The sequence below is a fragment of the Protobothrops mucrosquamatus genome, unplaced genomic scaffold (assembly GCF_001527695.2).
Source record: "Protobothrops mucrosquamatus isolate PMUCROS unplaced genomic scaffold, P.Mucros_1.0 scaffold891, whole genome shotgun sequence".
Classification (NCBI taxonomy): domain Eukaryota; kingdom Metazoa; phylum Chordata; class Lepidosauria; order Squamata; family Viperidae; genus Protobothrops; species Protobothrops mucrosquamatus.
Genome location: NW_015387145.1, coordinates 106,519 through 122,642, shown reverse-complemented (window position 1 = coordinate 122,642; position 16,124 = coordinate 106,519). Strand labels below are relative to the sequence as shown.

Below are 16,124 nucleotides of genomic sequence, written 5' to 3'. Positions count from 1 at the left end.
AAAAAAAATAAAATTCTATATTGAAAAAAAAAAAAAAAAAGAGAAAAAGACAGTTTGGAATCTATGTTTTTAAGCTAGCTTGTTGCAAACAAAACTTAGTTCATATTCTCTAATATTTTACTAGATTCAATTGCTACCTCAAATTGTGATTAATAAAATAAGATTATTCCAGGAATCTTTGTGACCCTAGAGTTCCCTGAAATTCAAATCAATCTTGGTCAGGACAATTCTTGTTATAGCTTTCTCTTAACTCACATTATTACTGACAGGATCAAACACAAAGCACAAAATTGACATGGTAATGATGACCAAAAATAACTCTGAAAGCAAGAACAAACATGCCTGGATTAGTGAGTTTCCACATATTAAGAAGTCCAACACATATGCCTGTATGGTGTATTATGGAAAGCATTAATCTAAAATAATATTGCCTTTACATTTTGCTTGAGGCTCATTGTTTCTCAATAGTTAACTGTCTTTCATATTAATCATCATACAACTTCTTAAATCTTTTTCTTAGTTAATTCAATTGTCTGTTGCATTGTATCGTATTGTGTGGTATAATATTTATAAATTTATTTTGTGATGTTTTATGGCTGTATATTGTTAAGCACCCAGACTCACTAGGTTAAGATGGGTGGCCTTATAAATTCTATAAATAAATGAATTTTGAAGAAGAAAAACAAAGGTTTTTTTTAGGAAGCAATCATAGTTTGCAACAAATCCCTTATTTCATATCAATTAAATCAAAATGTTTTTTAAAAAATCAAATGAATATTGAAATAGAACATGAAGCCATATTCTTTCCATAACACATAGTGAAACATGCTTTTGGTTGTAAACATTACATGCATCTTTCAGGTTAAACAAAATTGCAATAAATAAAATAAATTTACAAGCAAATACAAACATGTTCAACAGTTTTAATGGGAGCCAATTGTCTCCTTATTACATGTTTTTAAAAAAAGATTATTACTTTTTTTTTAAAAAAAGTTTGTACTATGACTTGCTAGATGCAAGTCTCAATATCCATAAATGTGAAAGGTACCTTGCATTCATCTATTATGACAGAGTTGTGAGCTGTGTAAACACATTGGTTTGAGTTGTTTTCCCTGTGATTTTTCAGATCATCATAAATTGACTGAGTCTTGGTCATTTCAATATCCTCATGTATCTTGTGATGGGCATCGATGTTTTCCAATTCTGCCTTGGATAGATGATAAACAATGCCAGCTCCAAAGGAATCTCCTACTACGTTGACAGATGTTCTCATTCGATCTCTACAAAGAAAATATTAACAAAAGATGGAAGACTTGAAGCACAAAGAATCAATTTACAGGAGACCTCAGCAATCCTCCAAGTGTGATGGTAGTCAGAACCAAACTTGACCAATGGCCAAGCTCTAACCTTGTTGCAATCCAATGCATCTGGAGGACATTAGGCCTATTTGCAGTGTGAATCCCCAATGTAAGAATGTTTACATGACAAGAGAAAAGGAACAATATAAAGTAGAATCCTATATTTTCTTAAAAAGCATTCCAGAAGTTGCAGTTAGTAATTACTTAATTACAAAATTCCTTCATTTCAATTTCTCCCCTTTTGGAAAAGAATACATTTTTACCTCTTAACTTGGTTAACGTTAATGGTGAAACCTCTGATTAAGAAGGTAATGTGTAAAAAGGTTCACCTTAAAAGGAGCTAATTATTGGCTAGCCAAGAAGAGCTCTTAAAAAGCTTTCCAAAACCTCTATAAAATGCTAGCTTCTACTGTAATGTTTGTTTCAACCTCAGTCACCCCATGACCTTTATTTCTTTATTATTTTCCTAGAAAGATTGGTAATTTTGTTATGTCTGCATTTCTGTAGAAAAAGTCTTATCCATAGACTGAATACTGCACAAACACTGTACAGAACTGATCCACTGGAATCCAGCTAAGACTCAGGACATTAGCTGCACAGAATCTATGCAGAGCATATTTTGTCTAGAGCCAATTTGTTTCCTGAGGGCATTTGTGATGACACTTTCTAATTTTATTGTTTGAGAAGGAAATTATTTAAGAAGGAGATCACAGCACATCTGTTTTTCTGAAAATGAACATTAATCATCCAACCACTTTTAGTTGTAGATTAGATGAAAATACTTTAGATGCCAGTAATACCATGAAACACCAGTAGATTAGGTGGAAAAACCCTTCTTCAGAAAAAGAAATTGAAAAGCTATCATAATTAAATATACTTAAAAAAGGACTAACCAGACATAATTTTCCAATATGTTTTTGATTTTTTGCTTCTTAATTTGAAGATTTTCAAAATTCGCTCTTTCTTTATAGCCCGTCTGTTGGCTATTCATTCACGGGCTGAACCTCATCTTGATTTATGATTTGTACACTAACATTAAAATGCCATTTTACCAAGTAATTTCAGAAACTTTGAATTTACATGATGATAAATGGAAAGAAAACCAGATGTCCATACTAAATTTGAGAGATAATTCATTTCCTCAGACATCTCAGAAGCAAAAACCTAACAATCAAGACTGTACAAAACTATTCTTATTTTCCTGTTCATCAAAATACAAAATCCCTGTTCTGGGGGTACTCCTACAATGTTTGCTTTGCTTTATCAATTTCCCCTCCGTAAAATTCAGTTCTTCGCCACTACTAAGATAATGAATTAATTCCCTTGTGAAAATATAGCACTATTTTTTTTATAAAGGCTGCATTTTAAAATAGGAACACTGCAATTTGCTAATACTAGAAAGATATTCTTATAAATATGTGTGTTTATACAGTATATATCCCATTCATGCAGAGCAAAGTGAAATATGTGTAATCTATTTTTACATTTTAGATCTGTTTTGCAATATGATTACACAGCAATTTTGAAAAAGGTATATGCATATTGAAATCTAAGAATTAAGTATGAAGTAGCCAATGCTACATATCACATTATATTTAGGTGTATAATTCAAACCAGGCTGATAACAATAATCAATCAATTTTAATTAGCTCATGATGATTAGTCAAAGGCTTTTGTTTGCTAGTACTAAAAGATTGGATACTGGGTACACAGTAACACTGTTCGCTGCATAAATATAAATATCAGGTAATTCAAGCCAACTAGAAGACAAACTAGAAAAACAAAACCTCAGTCAGGTTTTATGCTGTTGTTTCTGAAAGTGACGAAATCAGTAGTCTCATTTGGAACCACTTAGGTTTACTAGTACAAACATGGCTTTTTCATGTGAGATTCATTGAAATATGAAATTGTCCCTTCCAGTAAAAAGGAATTTAAAAAACAACATTCCATCTCTGAATGTAAAGTCAGTCTAAAAAGGTGTATGAATCAGCTTGAAGTTTCTCTCAATAACAGAACAACTCTCCTGTCACTAAAGCCTTTAAGCCTTTAAGTTCAAGATCCCAAGCTTCCTTTGTTATACCTGACCTTTTCTATAAAGATGACATCACAGAATTGCTTCAGGGGATGCTTATGTTAAACCACAGCATTACCCAACCCAAACGCCAGCCTTTCCTGCCCAGTTTGCTTGGTTGGCTCCATTGGTGAATTATGGCTATGAAGTCTCTCCATTTAGGAGAGGCAGAACTGTTTTGACAAGTGACATTGCTTCAAATGATATTTCTTTGAACAAGAAAGCAATCACCGATATCAGTTTAACATCCTCTTACCGCCTGTCAGGCTTTGTTCTTTTTTGCTTCAATAGAAACGTGCACTTAAAATATAAATCCAGTACCTGTTGTTTATTGATATAGCAGCTCCTATCTACATCGTGCAATTTTTCCTTGGGCTGCTTTTTATTAACTATTAAATTGCCTGTATTGTTTCCTACCTACAGCAATATTTTACTTTATCTATATACCACCTTTATTATTTTTATAAATAACTCAAGGCAGCAAGCACACCTATTTCCCCCCCTCCTATTTTCTCCACAGCAACAACCCTGTGAGGTGGATTGGGCTGAGAAAGGATGTCTGGCCAGCTGGCTTTCATACCAAAGCTGGACTATTTTCTTATCTTTTAACTCAGAAGATAGGAATGAGGCTGAAATTTCATATAAACCAGTTGTTAGAGCATCTCTTTTCTATAGCATTACAGGTAGTTTTTGTTTAGTGACTGAAACGAGAACCAGCAACTTGGTTGCTAAAGAAAGCAGTCACTAAATTAAACTCAGATGACTCTGAATGTGCTTACAATCTTACTTCAGTTTTCCTTTGCTTTATAAACTCAGAAGGATAACAACTCTAAACACCCCGGTGAACCCAAACAATGTGGAAGGTTTCTGAAACTCAACTCACTTCCCTGAAGTTTGGAATGCTCTCGCCAGCACTGGGATAATTAGTAGGAAGAGAATTGATGTTTGTACTTAGATTCATTGGAGAGGAAGGGATTAGAAGAGAGTAAGCAGACACATAATAGGGAATGTACACTGGCTATTGCTGGCTATTTGCCTAGCACACTAAGTTTATGAGTCAGGCCCTGCTTAGGTAGCAAAAAAGCTTCAGTGTGAAATCAAATAGGATCTTGTCAGAGTCAGGCAGCAGCCCACCCATGAGGAGATTTAATGACTGGTCCTCAAGCTGTCACAGCGTTCCTGAGGCCACATGATTTCAATTCAGGCACTCAGCAACTGGCTTGCAATTAGAGGGCCAAAGGTTCTAATCAACTAATTAAGGTCACAGAGCTGAGCTTGTTAACTTGTGGGTAGCACTTGGGGGGATCAGTTGCAGCAGGAGAAAAGCAGCTCATGAAAAGATAGCTTATTTAGGCAATCTCTCCACTCTATGTGGGTGGGGAAATTTTAATCAGGTCAGGCTCACAAAAATGTGACTGTGACTGAGACAGAGATTCTGCAAAGGTCATAAATGGGCATATTCATCACTACGTTACTTTTTCATTATCATCATCACAGCAAACAGTTGCTGTCCAAGGCAATTGCTAAACAATGACTAACTGTACATGAGCCTATAGGACTTTTTGTGATAGAGCTCATCTTTCTTAACTTTTAATATCTAGGGTATGGAATGTTTTTTTCTTTTCCTCCCAGGAGAATTGCACAGCATCAATACTAACGTCTTCTTGGTGTCAAATGAATATCTCACGTGCTCAACTGCAATAGATAGTTAATCAAGTGACTGTTTTATCGTTCCACTGGCTGATATTATTCTGTCATCTCTTGCTGCCTCTGCAGTTTTAACATTTTAGCACTGTGTTTTAATTATCAGCTTGTCTTGTTTATTGCTACAATACGTAAGTCAATTTCAGCATTTTTAAATGGTGTGTGCATTGGGATGAGAAGAAATATGGCAAGATCAAATCCTTCAGGACCTCTAAATATTTTATGGTAAGTGTCCATAGAAGCTTCTAATCAGAAGTTGAAGAGATTAGAAGCTTGCTCAAAAAGTGAACAGCAAATGCGGCATCACTATCCTATCTTTTGAGGAAAAAAATCTGTAAGGCAACAATGAGGAAGATCCAGTGATAGGATAGTGTTGGTCAACAACTGAAGGTCTACAAACATATGTGTAGTTTTAGTGTCCTAAGCAAGAGTTGCAATGTAATCCTGACAGTCCTTCTGTACATTATAGTCCTTAAAATAGAGTTGCAAAAGAACCAGCATCCATCTCATTATTCTACATATATTATAGCTCATGGCCAGGGTCAGGATTGAATATTTGTCCATCTACCATTCCAGGATTTAAAAAAGGAATGGTTCCCCCAATCACAAATCAGTATTATTACATGTAGTCCTTGTTAATGACCTTTTATTTGATATCTGTTTGAAGTTATGAAGGCACTGAATGAGGAGATTTTGTGGCCGGTTGTCTAAATTCCAACTATTCCAGCATTCTTGTGGTCATTTGATTGCAATTCAGGTGCTTAGCAACCAGCTTGCAATTATGAGTCATAGTGTCCTGAAGTCACTATCTGTGACCTTTACTGTCAGCATCAAACTATGTCAATGGGAAAACCATCAGGTCACAAATGGCAATCACATGATACCACACCGAATAACCATGTAGGATTTGCCTAATGACTGCAACTGGAGCTGCTATTGTAAATCAGCACAGAAGCTTGATCAAGGTTGACTCAGCCTTCCATCCTTCTTAGGTTGGTAAAATGAGAACCCAGATTGTTGGGGGCATTATGCTGACTCTGTAAACTCAGAGAATGCTGTAAAACAGGGCTTTTCAACCCATATATGCGTACCACTGGTGGTACTTCGGCACCTGGCAGGTGGTATGTGTAACTCAGGTTGAAAAGCACTGTAAAATCAGAGAACACATCTCTTAAATATACTCTTTAACATCAACTTTCTTCCATCTATATAATTTTCTTAGCTGATCTCCAGGACTTGGAAGGATCAGAGTTATTAAAATTATATTAAAAAGTGATTACCGGTAAATCTTTCCTGATAATAGGTTTTCTGTAACTAGTATCCAAAATATTTTTTCTAGTAGGAGCCATTCATTCTTACAGAATTTATAGCCTCTGTGTTTATATGTGTGTGTGTGTGTATTAAATATGCCCTATATAGCTTCATAATATGAAAGAGAGCCCAGAAACAGTGATATTGAGGCCATACTTCTTAGAGCAGAGCTTTTCAACCCATGGTACGTGTACCACTGGTGGTACTTCGGCATCTGGCAGGTGGTATGCGTACGATGGGTTGAAAAGCACTGTAAAAAAAAGTGTAAAAGTGGATGAACTGAAGCGGTGGCAGTGCCAAAGAGGCCTGGGGAAGAGTCAGCTGGAGCTGCGGTGTTGCCAGGGTTCTGCTGAGAGCCCAGTATCGGCACGTGCAGCTCCAACTGATCGGAGCTTCCAGTGCACCAGGAAGAGAAGAGGAAGAGGAGGGGGGAGAGGATATAAAAGGAGGAGGGGAAGAGAGGAGAGGATATAAAAGGAGGAGGGGGAGAGAGGAGAGGATATAAAAGGAGGAGGAGGTGGGAGAGGATATAAAAGGAGGAGGAGGTGGGAGAGGATATAAAAGGAGGAAGGGGAGAGAGTAAAGGTTATAAAAGGAGGAGGGGGAGAGAAGAAAGGATATAAAAGGAGGAGGGAGAGAAAGGAGAGGATATAAAAGGAGGAGGGGGAGAGAAGAGAGGATATAAAAGAAGGAATAAAACCGGTACTTTTTTCCTTTTTTTTAATGGTTTGTAACATTTTATTAGATTATAGAATAAAATACAAAAGGAAATAGTAGGACATAGTGGGGAGGGAAAAGGGAAAGAAAAGTGAGGGGGAGAAGAGAAAAAGGAAAGGTATTGACTTGGGGCTTCCTCTGTTGCAGTAGAATGAAACATTAACATCAAATCTCAACTTTTTACTTTTCCATAATAATATAAACTAGCCATTTCTATAACAACAAATCAATCTAATCAGTAAAACCCAAAATCCCCCCCCCCTTTTTTTAGTCATCAAGTTTTTGACACCTTGCTAAGCACTGGTGGTACTCGAATATTGTCATGTCCTAAAAGTGGTACAATCTGTGAAAAGGTTGAAAAACCCTGCTGTAAAGCACTATGGAGTGGTATATACTGTACGTCTAAGGCAAGGGTGTGAGACGATATTCCAAGGGGTGCGAAAACTTGGATTTTCAAAATAATAGTGTATATGCATAATTCGTTGCCATTATTTTGAACTTTTGTAAGGGGTGCAAGAATACAGTATATCAGAAGTGCGGGATATAAAAGGAGGAGGGTCTAAGTGCTATTGCTGTAAGACATTATATTATTATAACAATTAATAGTAATAGTATGCAACATGTACATATTACCTACAGTTGGATATCAGAAACAATTCACATACATGACATTAACCCCTTTATAATGTAAACATCTTGCTTTTACTTTGAGTGCTGAAAATTGTCAAGGTTATGATTTAACAGCCAAACAGCTTATGTAATAAGATGTAATGATGTAATGTAATATAAGATGGATGATGCAATGATAGGAATGATTCAGTAGATTGTGTAATCCCTTTAAGAGCCTGAGTATAAAAGGGAAGGTTTTGCTGGAGTGTCTCTCTCTTGTCCGTTTCCTGCTGTAACTGCTGTATATTGGAGTTTGCTGTATTAGCACGTGTATGTTTATTGTTCCTGGTGTATGATATTGTAGATAGTGTAAGATAAACCACCATTTAATACAAACCACTGTTTACTGTGTTTACTCCTGGGTTATCTCAGCACAATAAGACTGTGCACGCTCTGACAAAGATCAAATTCTGTGAAATGGGTTGAGCTAAGACACAGTGTCTGACTGTTCCATAGCCATGTAGGAAATTCCCTGATCAATAGGAGCTTGACCATGGATATCCCTATTACCAGTCTGAAATCTTAATCACTAGTTTGCAGTGTATCATGAGGAGGTGACTGAAGGCAAAAGTTAATACCTTATCAGATGGATAATCAATCATTATTTTTACTTATATCATAAAAACAGTCTTACTTACAAGAGCCAATCTACTGCCACAAGTAAACTTATATCCTGGGTGGGAAGTCCTACTGCAGTGAGGATAAGAAGCATGGTCACCAGTCCTGCACTCGGTATACTTGCAGCTCCAACACTGGCAAGGGTGGCTGTCAAACTGTAAAATGAAACATGTCTGCTTATATAATACAGGAATTGTACAAACATGGATTCTGTTTATTATCTTTTCAAAAATAATATAGGCAGTCCTTGACTCGCAAAAGTTCATTTAGTGATCATTTGAAGTTACAATGGTGCTGAAAAATGGGACTTATGACCGTTTTTAACACTTATGATCCTTACAGCATCCCGATGGTCACATGATCAAAATTCAGATGCTTGGCAACTGGTTCATATTTATGATGACTGCAGTGTCGCAGGTTATGTGATCACCTTTTCTTCTGACAAGCAAAGCCAATGGGAAAGCCATATTTATTTAACAAACATGTTACTAAACAACTGCAGTTATTTGCTGTAGTGGCAAGAAAGGTCATAACTCACTTAACAAATGTCTCACTTAGCAACAGAAATTTTGGGCTCAATTGTGGTCATATGTCAAGGACTACCTGTATAGTCCTACTTGCATGGGAAAATATTTCACTTGTTTCTCCTGAACCATCATCACATTGCACACTTCACAACTCTGCTCCACAGTGTTCCTCAAACTTCCAACAGTACTTTCATCAACTGATAAATGGATAGACTTGGACCCAATCCATTTTTCTTATAAATTCATAACATCTATTAATTTTATATTAAAGGTAGCTGGTTGAATTTAGAACAGGTGAGGCCTTCTAGATATTCTTGAAGAGTTCAAGTCAGCATTGCTAATGGTTAGAGATGGTGGAAGGTACAGTCCAACACAGTAACACGCCACCATCAGAATCAAAATATTTTCAAGTGCTTTTATTACAAGGGCCCTCATTTAATGAGCACCTATTCAGCAACCATTTGAACTTGTTATAGTGAATGAGTAGTACTTACAATCCTCAAATTCTGGTCATTGCAGCACCCCTGTACTCATGTGATCATATTCCAGCTGCTCACCAACCAGCCCAAATTTCTGAGCATGACAGTGTCCCATGGCATATGATCACAATTTGCAACCTTCCCTGTTGGCTTCCCACAACTATCGTCAATGGGGAACCCAGCAGGAAATCAAAAGCCATGATAACGTAAGATCCTCACTTAATGACAGTAACTGGGGACTGCTGGATGCAGTCACATGACAGTGCGCTTTAGAACCATATCACTTAGTGATAGAAATTCTGGTCCCAGTTACCATCATTAAGCTTGGATTACCTGTAACATGCCTATCTGTTCATTTTCAAAACCATTTTTCCCAATTATATTCTTTTATTAATTGTTCTAACATTAAAATAACATGTGATTCATTTAAGTTTAGCCAATTGGCCCGTCACTGTTTTTTTTTCTATTTACAATCAATACAGTGAAAAAATCATGCTCAGTGTTAACATAATATAAATGATGGCTATCAGACTGCCTGTATTTGTATGTAAATGGAGAAACTGGAAAAGAGCTCTTTTCACTTCTTATTATGATGGAAATGGAAGCTTTTTACAGATTCTGGGCATGAGTAAAGACTAGCATGTACTTCCAAATGTAAATCATTTTGCAATACAATATTTAATGTTGGGATACCATTTTTTTCCACCAACCCCAATAGATTACCTGACAGTGACTATCTGTCCGCCGTCCAACACAATGCCATTCATCTGTGCTATGAAGATGGCAGCCACTGCTTCATAAAGAGCAGTTCCATCCATATTAATAGTGGCTCCAACAGGCAAGACAAATCTTGTCACACGCTTATCAATGCCCAAATTTTCTTCAAGGCAGCGAAAAGTAACAGGCAATGTACCGGCACTGAAGGACCAAGGAAAATGAATTCTTTTATTTTGTTATTTTAAGCATTTGTACAGTTGCCTAACTCAGCCTGATTCTGGGCAGCATACAAAAAACAGTAAACAAAATACAAAAGAAAAATAAATGCATACAACTGAAACAATAAGCAATTAAATAGTGATCAGAAGCTAACATTTTTTTATCTCCACCAAATGGGAGCTCTGCTCTTCCTGGTCCAACCATTTGAGGGAAGAGATAATTATTAATTATCTTTCCGAAGGCTTGTAGGGTTGCAGCCAATGATATGTCAGCAAGGAGACATTATTCCAAAGGGCAACATTGGCACAGAGAAGATACACTTCCTGGATTCCACAAGATGACTGATGAAGTGTGACATAGGCATAATTCAGGAATGCTCATAACTATCTATGCTGTTGCATTCTGTAGCCTTTGGATCAAAGGCTGTCACATGTAGAGTATAGTGCAATAATCCAACCAGGAGGTGACTGAGGAAAATAGGACTGAAAGGGGAACCCTCCAATGTAAGAACAGGCACAAGTGGCATCCAAGATTAAGTTACTCAAAAGTCCCATGGCCACAACTGCCATCTGTTCATCAAGCAGGAGGACCCCCAAATTGCACACTGAATCTGGGCAGAACAGTGGCTCATCCAGAATCAATAATGAAGTATCTCCAGTTCCAGGTCTTTGGGCTCAAAGTTTTTGATCTTGGTATGACTGAGCAGAAGCTTGTTGTTCTCCATCCAGACCCCATAGCTTCTAGATATTGGGATAAAACCTTGATAGCTTTACTTGGTTGGCTGGAGGTTAATATACAATTGAGAATCAGCAGCAAACTGATGATATTGCACCAAATGTATCTTCATATAATTAACAAATAATAATTCTGATTTCATGGTATTATTTGGCAGCACATTGTCAGCCAGAACTCTCCCAGTGCCCAAGTGAACTTTGTTCATCTACTCTAGAAACTTAGACATTTTGAGTGAAGCTTTTCAGTGATGGGACAAAACTTGGCCATTAAGGTTTCATAACTCAAGGGTGGCTTGAACCAGAATTTCTTGGTCCTATTCCAACATCTTAACTGGTTCCCAGGGTGTCCAAACAATTCAGCCTCAGGTACCAGCAATGAATATTCTTTCTCTAAGTATAGAATTCAACTGAGCGAAACACAAAAAGATCTGCCTAGATAATTATATATTATCCTTTAAAAGTGGCTATTAGTAAAGGAACGGGTTCTTCACTTCCTGAAGACTAAATGAAAATGTCCATCCATCGATAATCTCCATCCAAAAACTTTCAGGTCCAATCCTGCTTAGCTTTTTTTGCGAACAGTTAACCTCGACTAGATAGAGCTGTGCAAAACTTCTGAAGTGTTTGTTGGTGCAAGTGAACTTCCTCTCTTTGTAATATAGAGGCAGCTATGTCCTCCAGAAAGCTTGGTGTGTCTTTCCCAGCTTGTCTGTGCATGTATATAGAACACTGTACTTGGAACTCTGGTGAAGCGAAGTGGATATGAAGACATGCACATATTATGCAAAGCGAACTTCAGAAGGTTCCTTTGGGACATGGGTGCTTCAACATTTCAAAGAGAGGCACTTCACTCATGCCAAAACCCTTTGTGAAGCACTTTGTAAAGTAATCCTTCAAATGCCTCCACACTCCAGTTTAAGTTGTAATTGTTAGATAAGCAAAAATGCCAGTATCTAGTGTTCATTTTATTGGGCATCATTTCAACATGGGCAAATCATCATGCATTTTGGTATCCAGTTTTTCCTCCAGTTCCCCACATATTCTTTTTACAGGGGACAGAAACAAAATAAGAAGTAACATGCTGACAATTAGCTTCACTTCCAAAATAAGAACATAAATGGATTGATCAATCTAATATTTATCCCATAGGCATTCCTTCCTCCACGATCTGTATCTCTTCTGATTATGTTTGAAAGGGAAAAAAATCACAGCGAACATTATGGAGATTCAAATAGCTTGTTATAAACATGCTCACAACCAAGAAATGCTTAACCCCTCTGTTGTGTCCTGAGCCTGCAAAAGCAGGCTCGGGACGTTGCAAGAGTCCCGGGCATTTGCAGAAGCTGCCCGGGACCAGACTGAGTGGCGCCGGCCTTGTGCGCATGCGCAAGGCGGGAAAAGACCGCCTCATGATTGGTTGAACTTGCCCGGGGATCAGAAGGTATAAATAGAGGCCTGCGTGCCTCTGCTCGGGTTGTTCGTAGAATGGAAGCAGAGAATAAAGACTTGTTAGAAATGCTTCGTCTCAAGCGCCATTATTCTCCAGACTTAACACTGGCGACGAGGATGGGATCCAGTCTATACAGCTAGGAAAGCTTGAAGACTCACCCAAAGAAGTCCGGAAGAGAAAACGGCGTGGAAGTCAGCGTTATCCTGCCAGTACGAAATCGCTGGAGGGTGCGTGCGGCTGAAGAAGAAGACCTGATCCTCGATCATGGCGAAAGTTGGGCGTTTAGCGGAATTCGACGTCTCTCACCCCGAGAGGTGAGAATCTTATGTTGCAAGAGTCGAGACGTATTTCCGCATAAACCAGATTCGGGAGGAAGGCTTAAAGGCTGCCACATTGTTGTGTGTTTGTGGGCAAGATGCCTTTGAGATCGCCGAGAGCTTAATCGCCCCGGACTCGCTGGAAACGGTATCATACTCCGATCTGAAGAAAACTTTAAAGGAACATTTCCAGCCCAAGCAATCTGTCATGGCTTGGAGGAACACATTTCAACAGAGAGATCAGCGAGTTGGAGAATCAGCAAAAGAATACGTTGCGGCATTGAGAAGAGCAGCTAAACCATGCGACTTCAAGGACTTAGAGGAAAGACTGCGCGATCGTTTTGTGTGTGGACTGAGGAACACAGATTTACAGCAGAGACTGTTCGCCAGGGAAGATGTCTCCTTCCAAGATGCTCTGCGAGAGGTTTCGGCTGAAGAAGCTGCAGGTGGTGCGGTCAAGAACATGCGGCCTAAGCGAAACGTTCCAGAGACTGCCACTATTCACAAGGAAGATGTGCGCGAGGATTCGGAAGAAGATCCTGAAGAAGAGGTGGACAAGCTTTACCAAGCAGCTGGGAGGAGGTCCAAAGATCGTTAGGACAAGGGCCCAGCTGAGCTTCGTTGCCTCGGATGTGGTGGACGCCACAAGCGAGCGGAATGTCGGTTCCGTTCCGCCATTTGCCGAGCGTGTGGGAAGAAGGGCCACATCGCTGCGGTCTGCCTGGGTCGACCGAAGGTACAACCGAAAGAAGAATTGAATCTGAAAGGTACCAGGGTGCCCAGCCAAAACAGGGTGGGGTTCTGTGCAACACGCCGGAACATTTTAAGAATAGGCACACACAAACCCCTTAAAAAGAAACTAACACTTAAAGTGAAATTGCAGGGAGTTCCATTGTCGATGGAACTTGACACGGGGTCTGCCCTATCCATAGTTTCCCTCAACACATNTACTGGTCCACAAGCCTGGCAAGGATATGGGTCATGCAGATGCTTTAAGTAGGCTGCCATTACCTACTGTGGAGCCTGATCCCGCTCCTGCTGTGCACATATTGTCCATTCAGGAGTTGCCTGAATGTCCCCTCAATGCTAGGGATGTGGCTGCTGAAACTGCCACTGACCACACGCTCAAACGCGTGCTGTCATGGGTCCTGTCTGGGTGGCCTGACAGGTGCCCTGCGGAGGAATTTCAACATTTTTGGGTCAAGAGGCACGAGTTGTCCACTTTCAATGGCTGCCTCCTCTGGGGATCGAGAGTTGTGATCCCGGCCTCCTTGAGGGCTAGAATCTTGATGTCATTACATGAGGGCCACCCTGGAATTGTAAGGATGAAGGCGCTTGCACGCAGACATCTGTGGTGGCCTGGCACTGACCGGGCCATCGAGTCCCAAGTCCATGGGTGCCATGCCTGCCAACAGTCTAGGCCTGAAATGCCCCAGGCCCCTGTACACAGGTGGGAGGAAACACACACTCCATGGTCTAGAATACATGTAGATTACGCTGGGCCCTTTCAGGGTCAATTCTTCCTGGTTGTTGTTGATAGCCATTCCAAATGGCTGGAGGTCGTGCCTGTGTCTTCTACCACAGCCGCCAAAACCATTCAAGTTTTGAGAAACATTTTTGCTGCACACGGGCTGCCAGATGTTCTGGTGTCAGATAACGGTCCTCAATTTACTTCTACTGAGTTTCAGGGATTTCTACAGGCCAACATGATCCGCCACGCTGCTTCGGCTCCCTTCCATCCTTCCACCAACGGTCTGGCTGAACGGATGGTCCGCGTCACCATGGACGCCCTCAAGAAGCTGACTTATGGCAATTGGCATCACAGGTTGGCTGACTTTCTTCTGGCACATCGTACTACTCCATGCACTGCCACGGGTAAGTGCCCGGCCGAACTCCGTTGGGGTCGTCGGCTCGTGACTAAATTGGACAGGCTGCATCCGGAGCGTGTAGCATCTCAGGTGTCCCAGCCACACCCACCACGGGTCCTGCGCGAAGGCAATCCTGTCTGGGCCAGGAACTACGGGCCTGGACACCTCTGGGTCCCGGGGGTGCTCTGCAAGGTCTCGGGGCCACTGTCCTACGAGGTGTCACTAGAAGACGGCCGTGTTCTTCGCCGCCACATTGATCAATTACGTGTGAGGCGGGACTCACCTGGGGTTCCTTCTCAGTCTTCTCTAGGGGGGAGGAGGAATGGGAAATGCATTCTGAGAATCAGAATCTGCTGCCAACAACGGTTGTGGGGAACGACACGGGCTCTCAACACCCAAGTTCCACTGGAGATTCAGGTAGCAATTCAGGGGGACGGGGGCACATAGACACCCCCACACACAGTCCAGCCTGGGAGTCCCACCGGAGGGATACTAACTATCCACACCTCACAAACAATACTCCAGACACGGAGAATCACTGGGAGCATACTCACAACTCACAACGTGCAAGAGAGCAGGCAAAACAGAGGGGAAACACATCCTTTGCTGAAATGGCTCATAGAAGGATGTCCCCACGCTTAAGGGCTAACAGGGAGGCATCCCTAAACCCTAACACTGCAGGAAGGAGCCAGGAAAACCACACTCCGTCAGGGAACACGGAGATGAGTTCAGAGGGGTTGGAAAACTCCATTGGTGGTAGGTCAACCAGGTATAGTGATCAACAGAGTTCTGACTTCTCAAGCCTAAGAGACGGGCAGGAAAGTCAAACAGAAGTCACACAACAACCACAAGGAAATTCACATAGTGTGGGAAGCCACGGGGAAAACACTATAAGTTCCCCAGGTCCGAGAAGGTCGCTCAGGGTCAAAGGCCCTCCCAAATACCTTGCAGATTACGTAAGGTGAGCATGTGAACTGCAATCACTGAATTAGAGGTTTTGACTGGTTGACACTATGTAAACGATGTTGGGGTTACTGGGTCTTTGTATGATGGATCAGTTCCACATCTTACACACACTGTGTAACTTAACTTATCAGTTAACTATATAACCATCACTATGATGGCGTCCATGTGGGCGCCGTATTATTTCATCTAGGGGGGAGGGGTGTTGTGTCCTGAGCCTGCAAAAGCAGGCTCGGGACGTTGCAAGAGTCCCGGGCATTTGCAGAAGCTGCCCGGGACCAGACTGAGTGGCGCCGGCCTTGTGCGCATGCGCAAGGCGGGAAAAGACCGCCTCATGATTGGTTGAACTTGCCCGGGGATCAGAAGGTATAAATAGAGGCCTGCGTGCCTCTGCTCGGGTTG

The 16,124-nt window shown here is 40.6% G+C and overlaps 1 protein-coding gene across 1 annotated transcript in view; it reads right to left on the bottom strand.

The window, feature by feature from the left end:
• The window catches only part of SLC1A2 (solute carrier family 1 member 2), a 41,561-nt gene that overhangs the window by 4,571 nt on the left and 20,866 nt on the right, over positions 1-16,124 (bottom strand). Inside the window, exons 7-9 of the mRNA XM_015819302.1 lie at positions 10,178-10,372; positions 8,469-8,603; positions 1,049-1,280 (exon numbers count right to left, since the gene is read on the bottom strand). Coding sequence (XP_015674788.1) covers positions 1,049-1,280; positions 8,469-8,603; positions 10,178-10,372 — 562 coding nt within the window. The remainder of the gene's footprint in view (positions 1-1,048; positions 1,281-8,468; positions 8,604-10,177; positions 10,373-16,124) is intronic.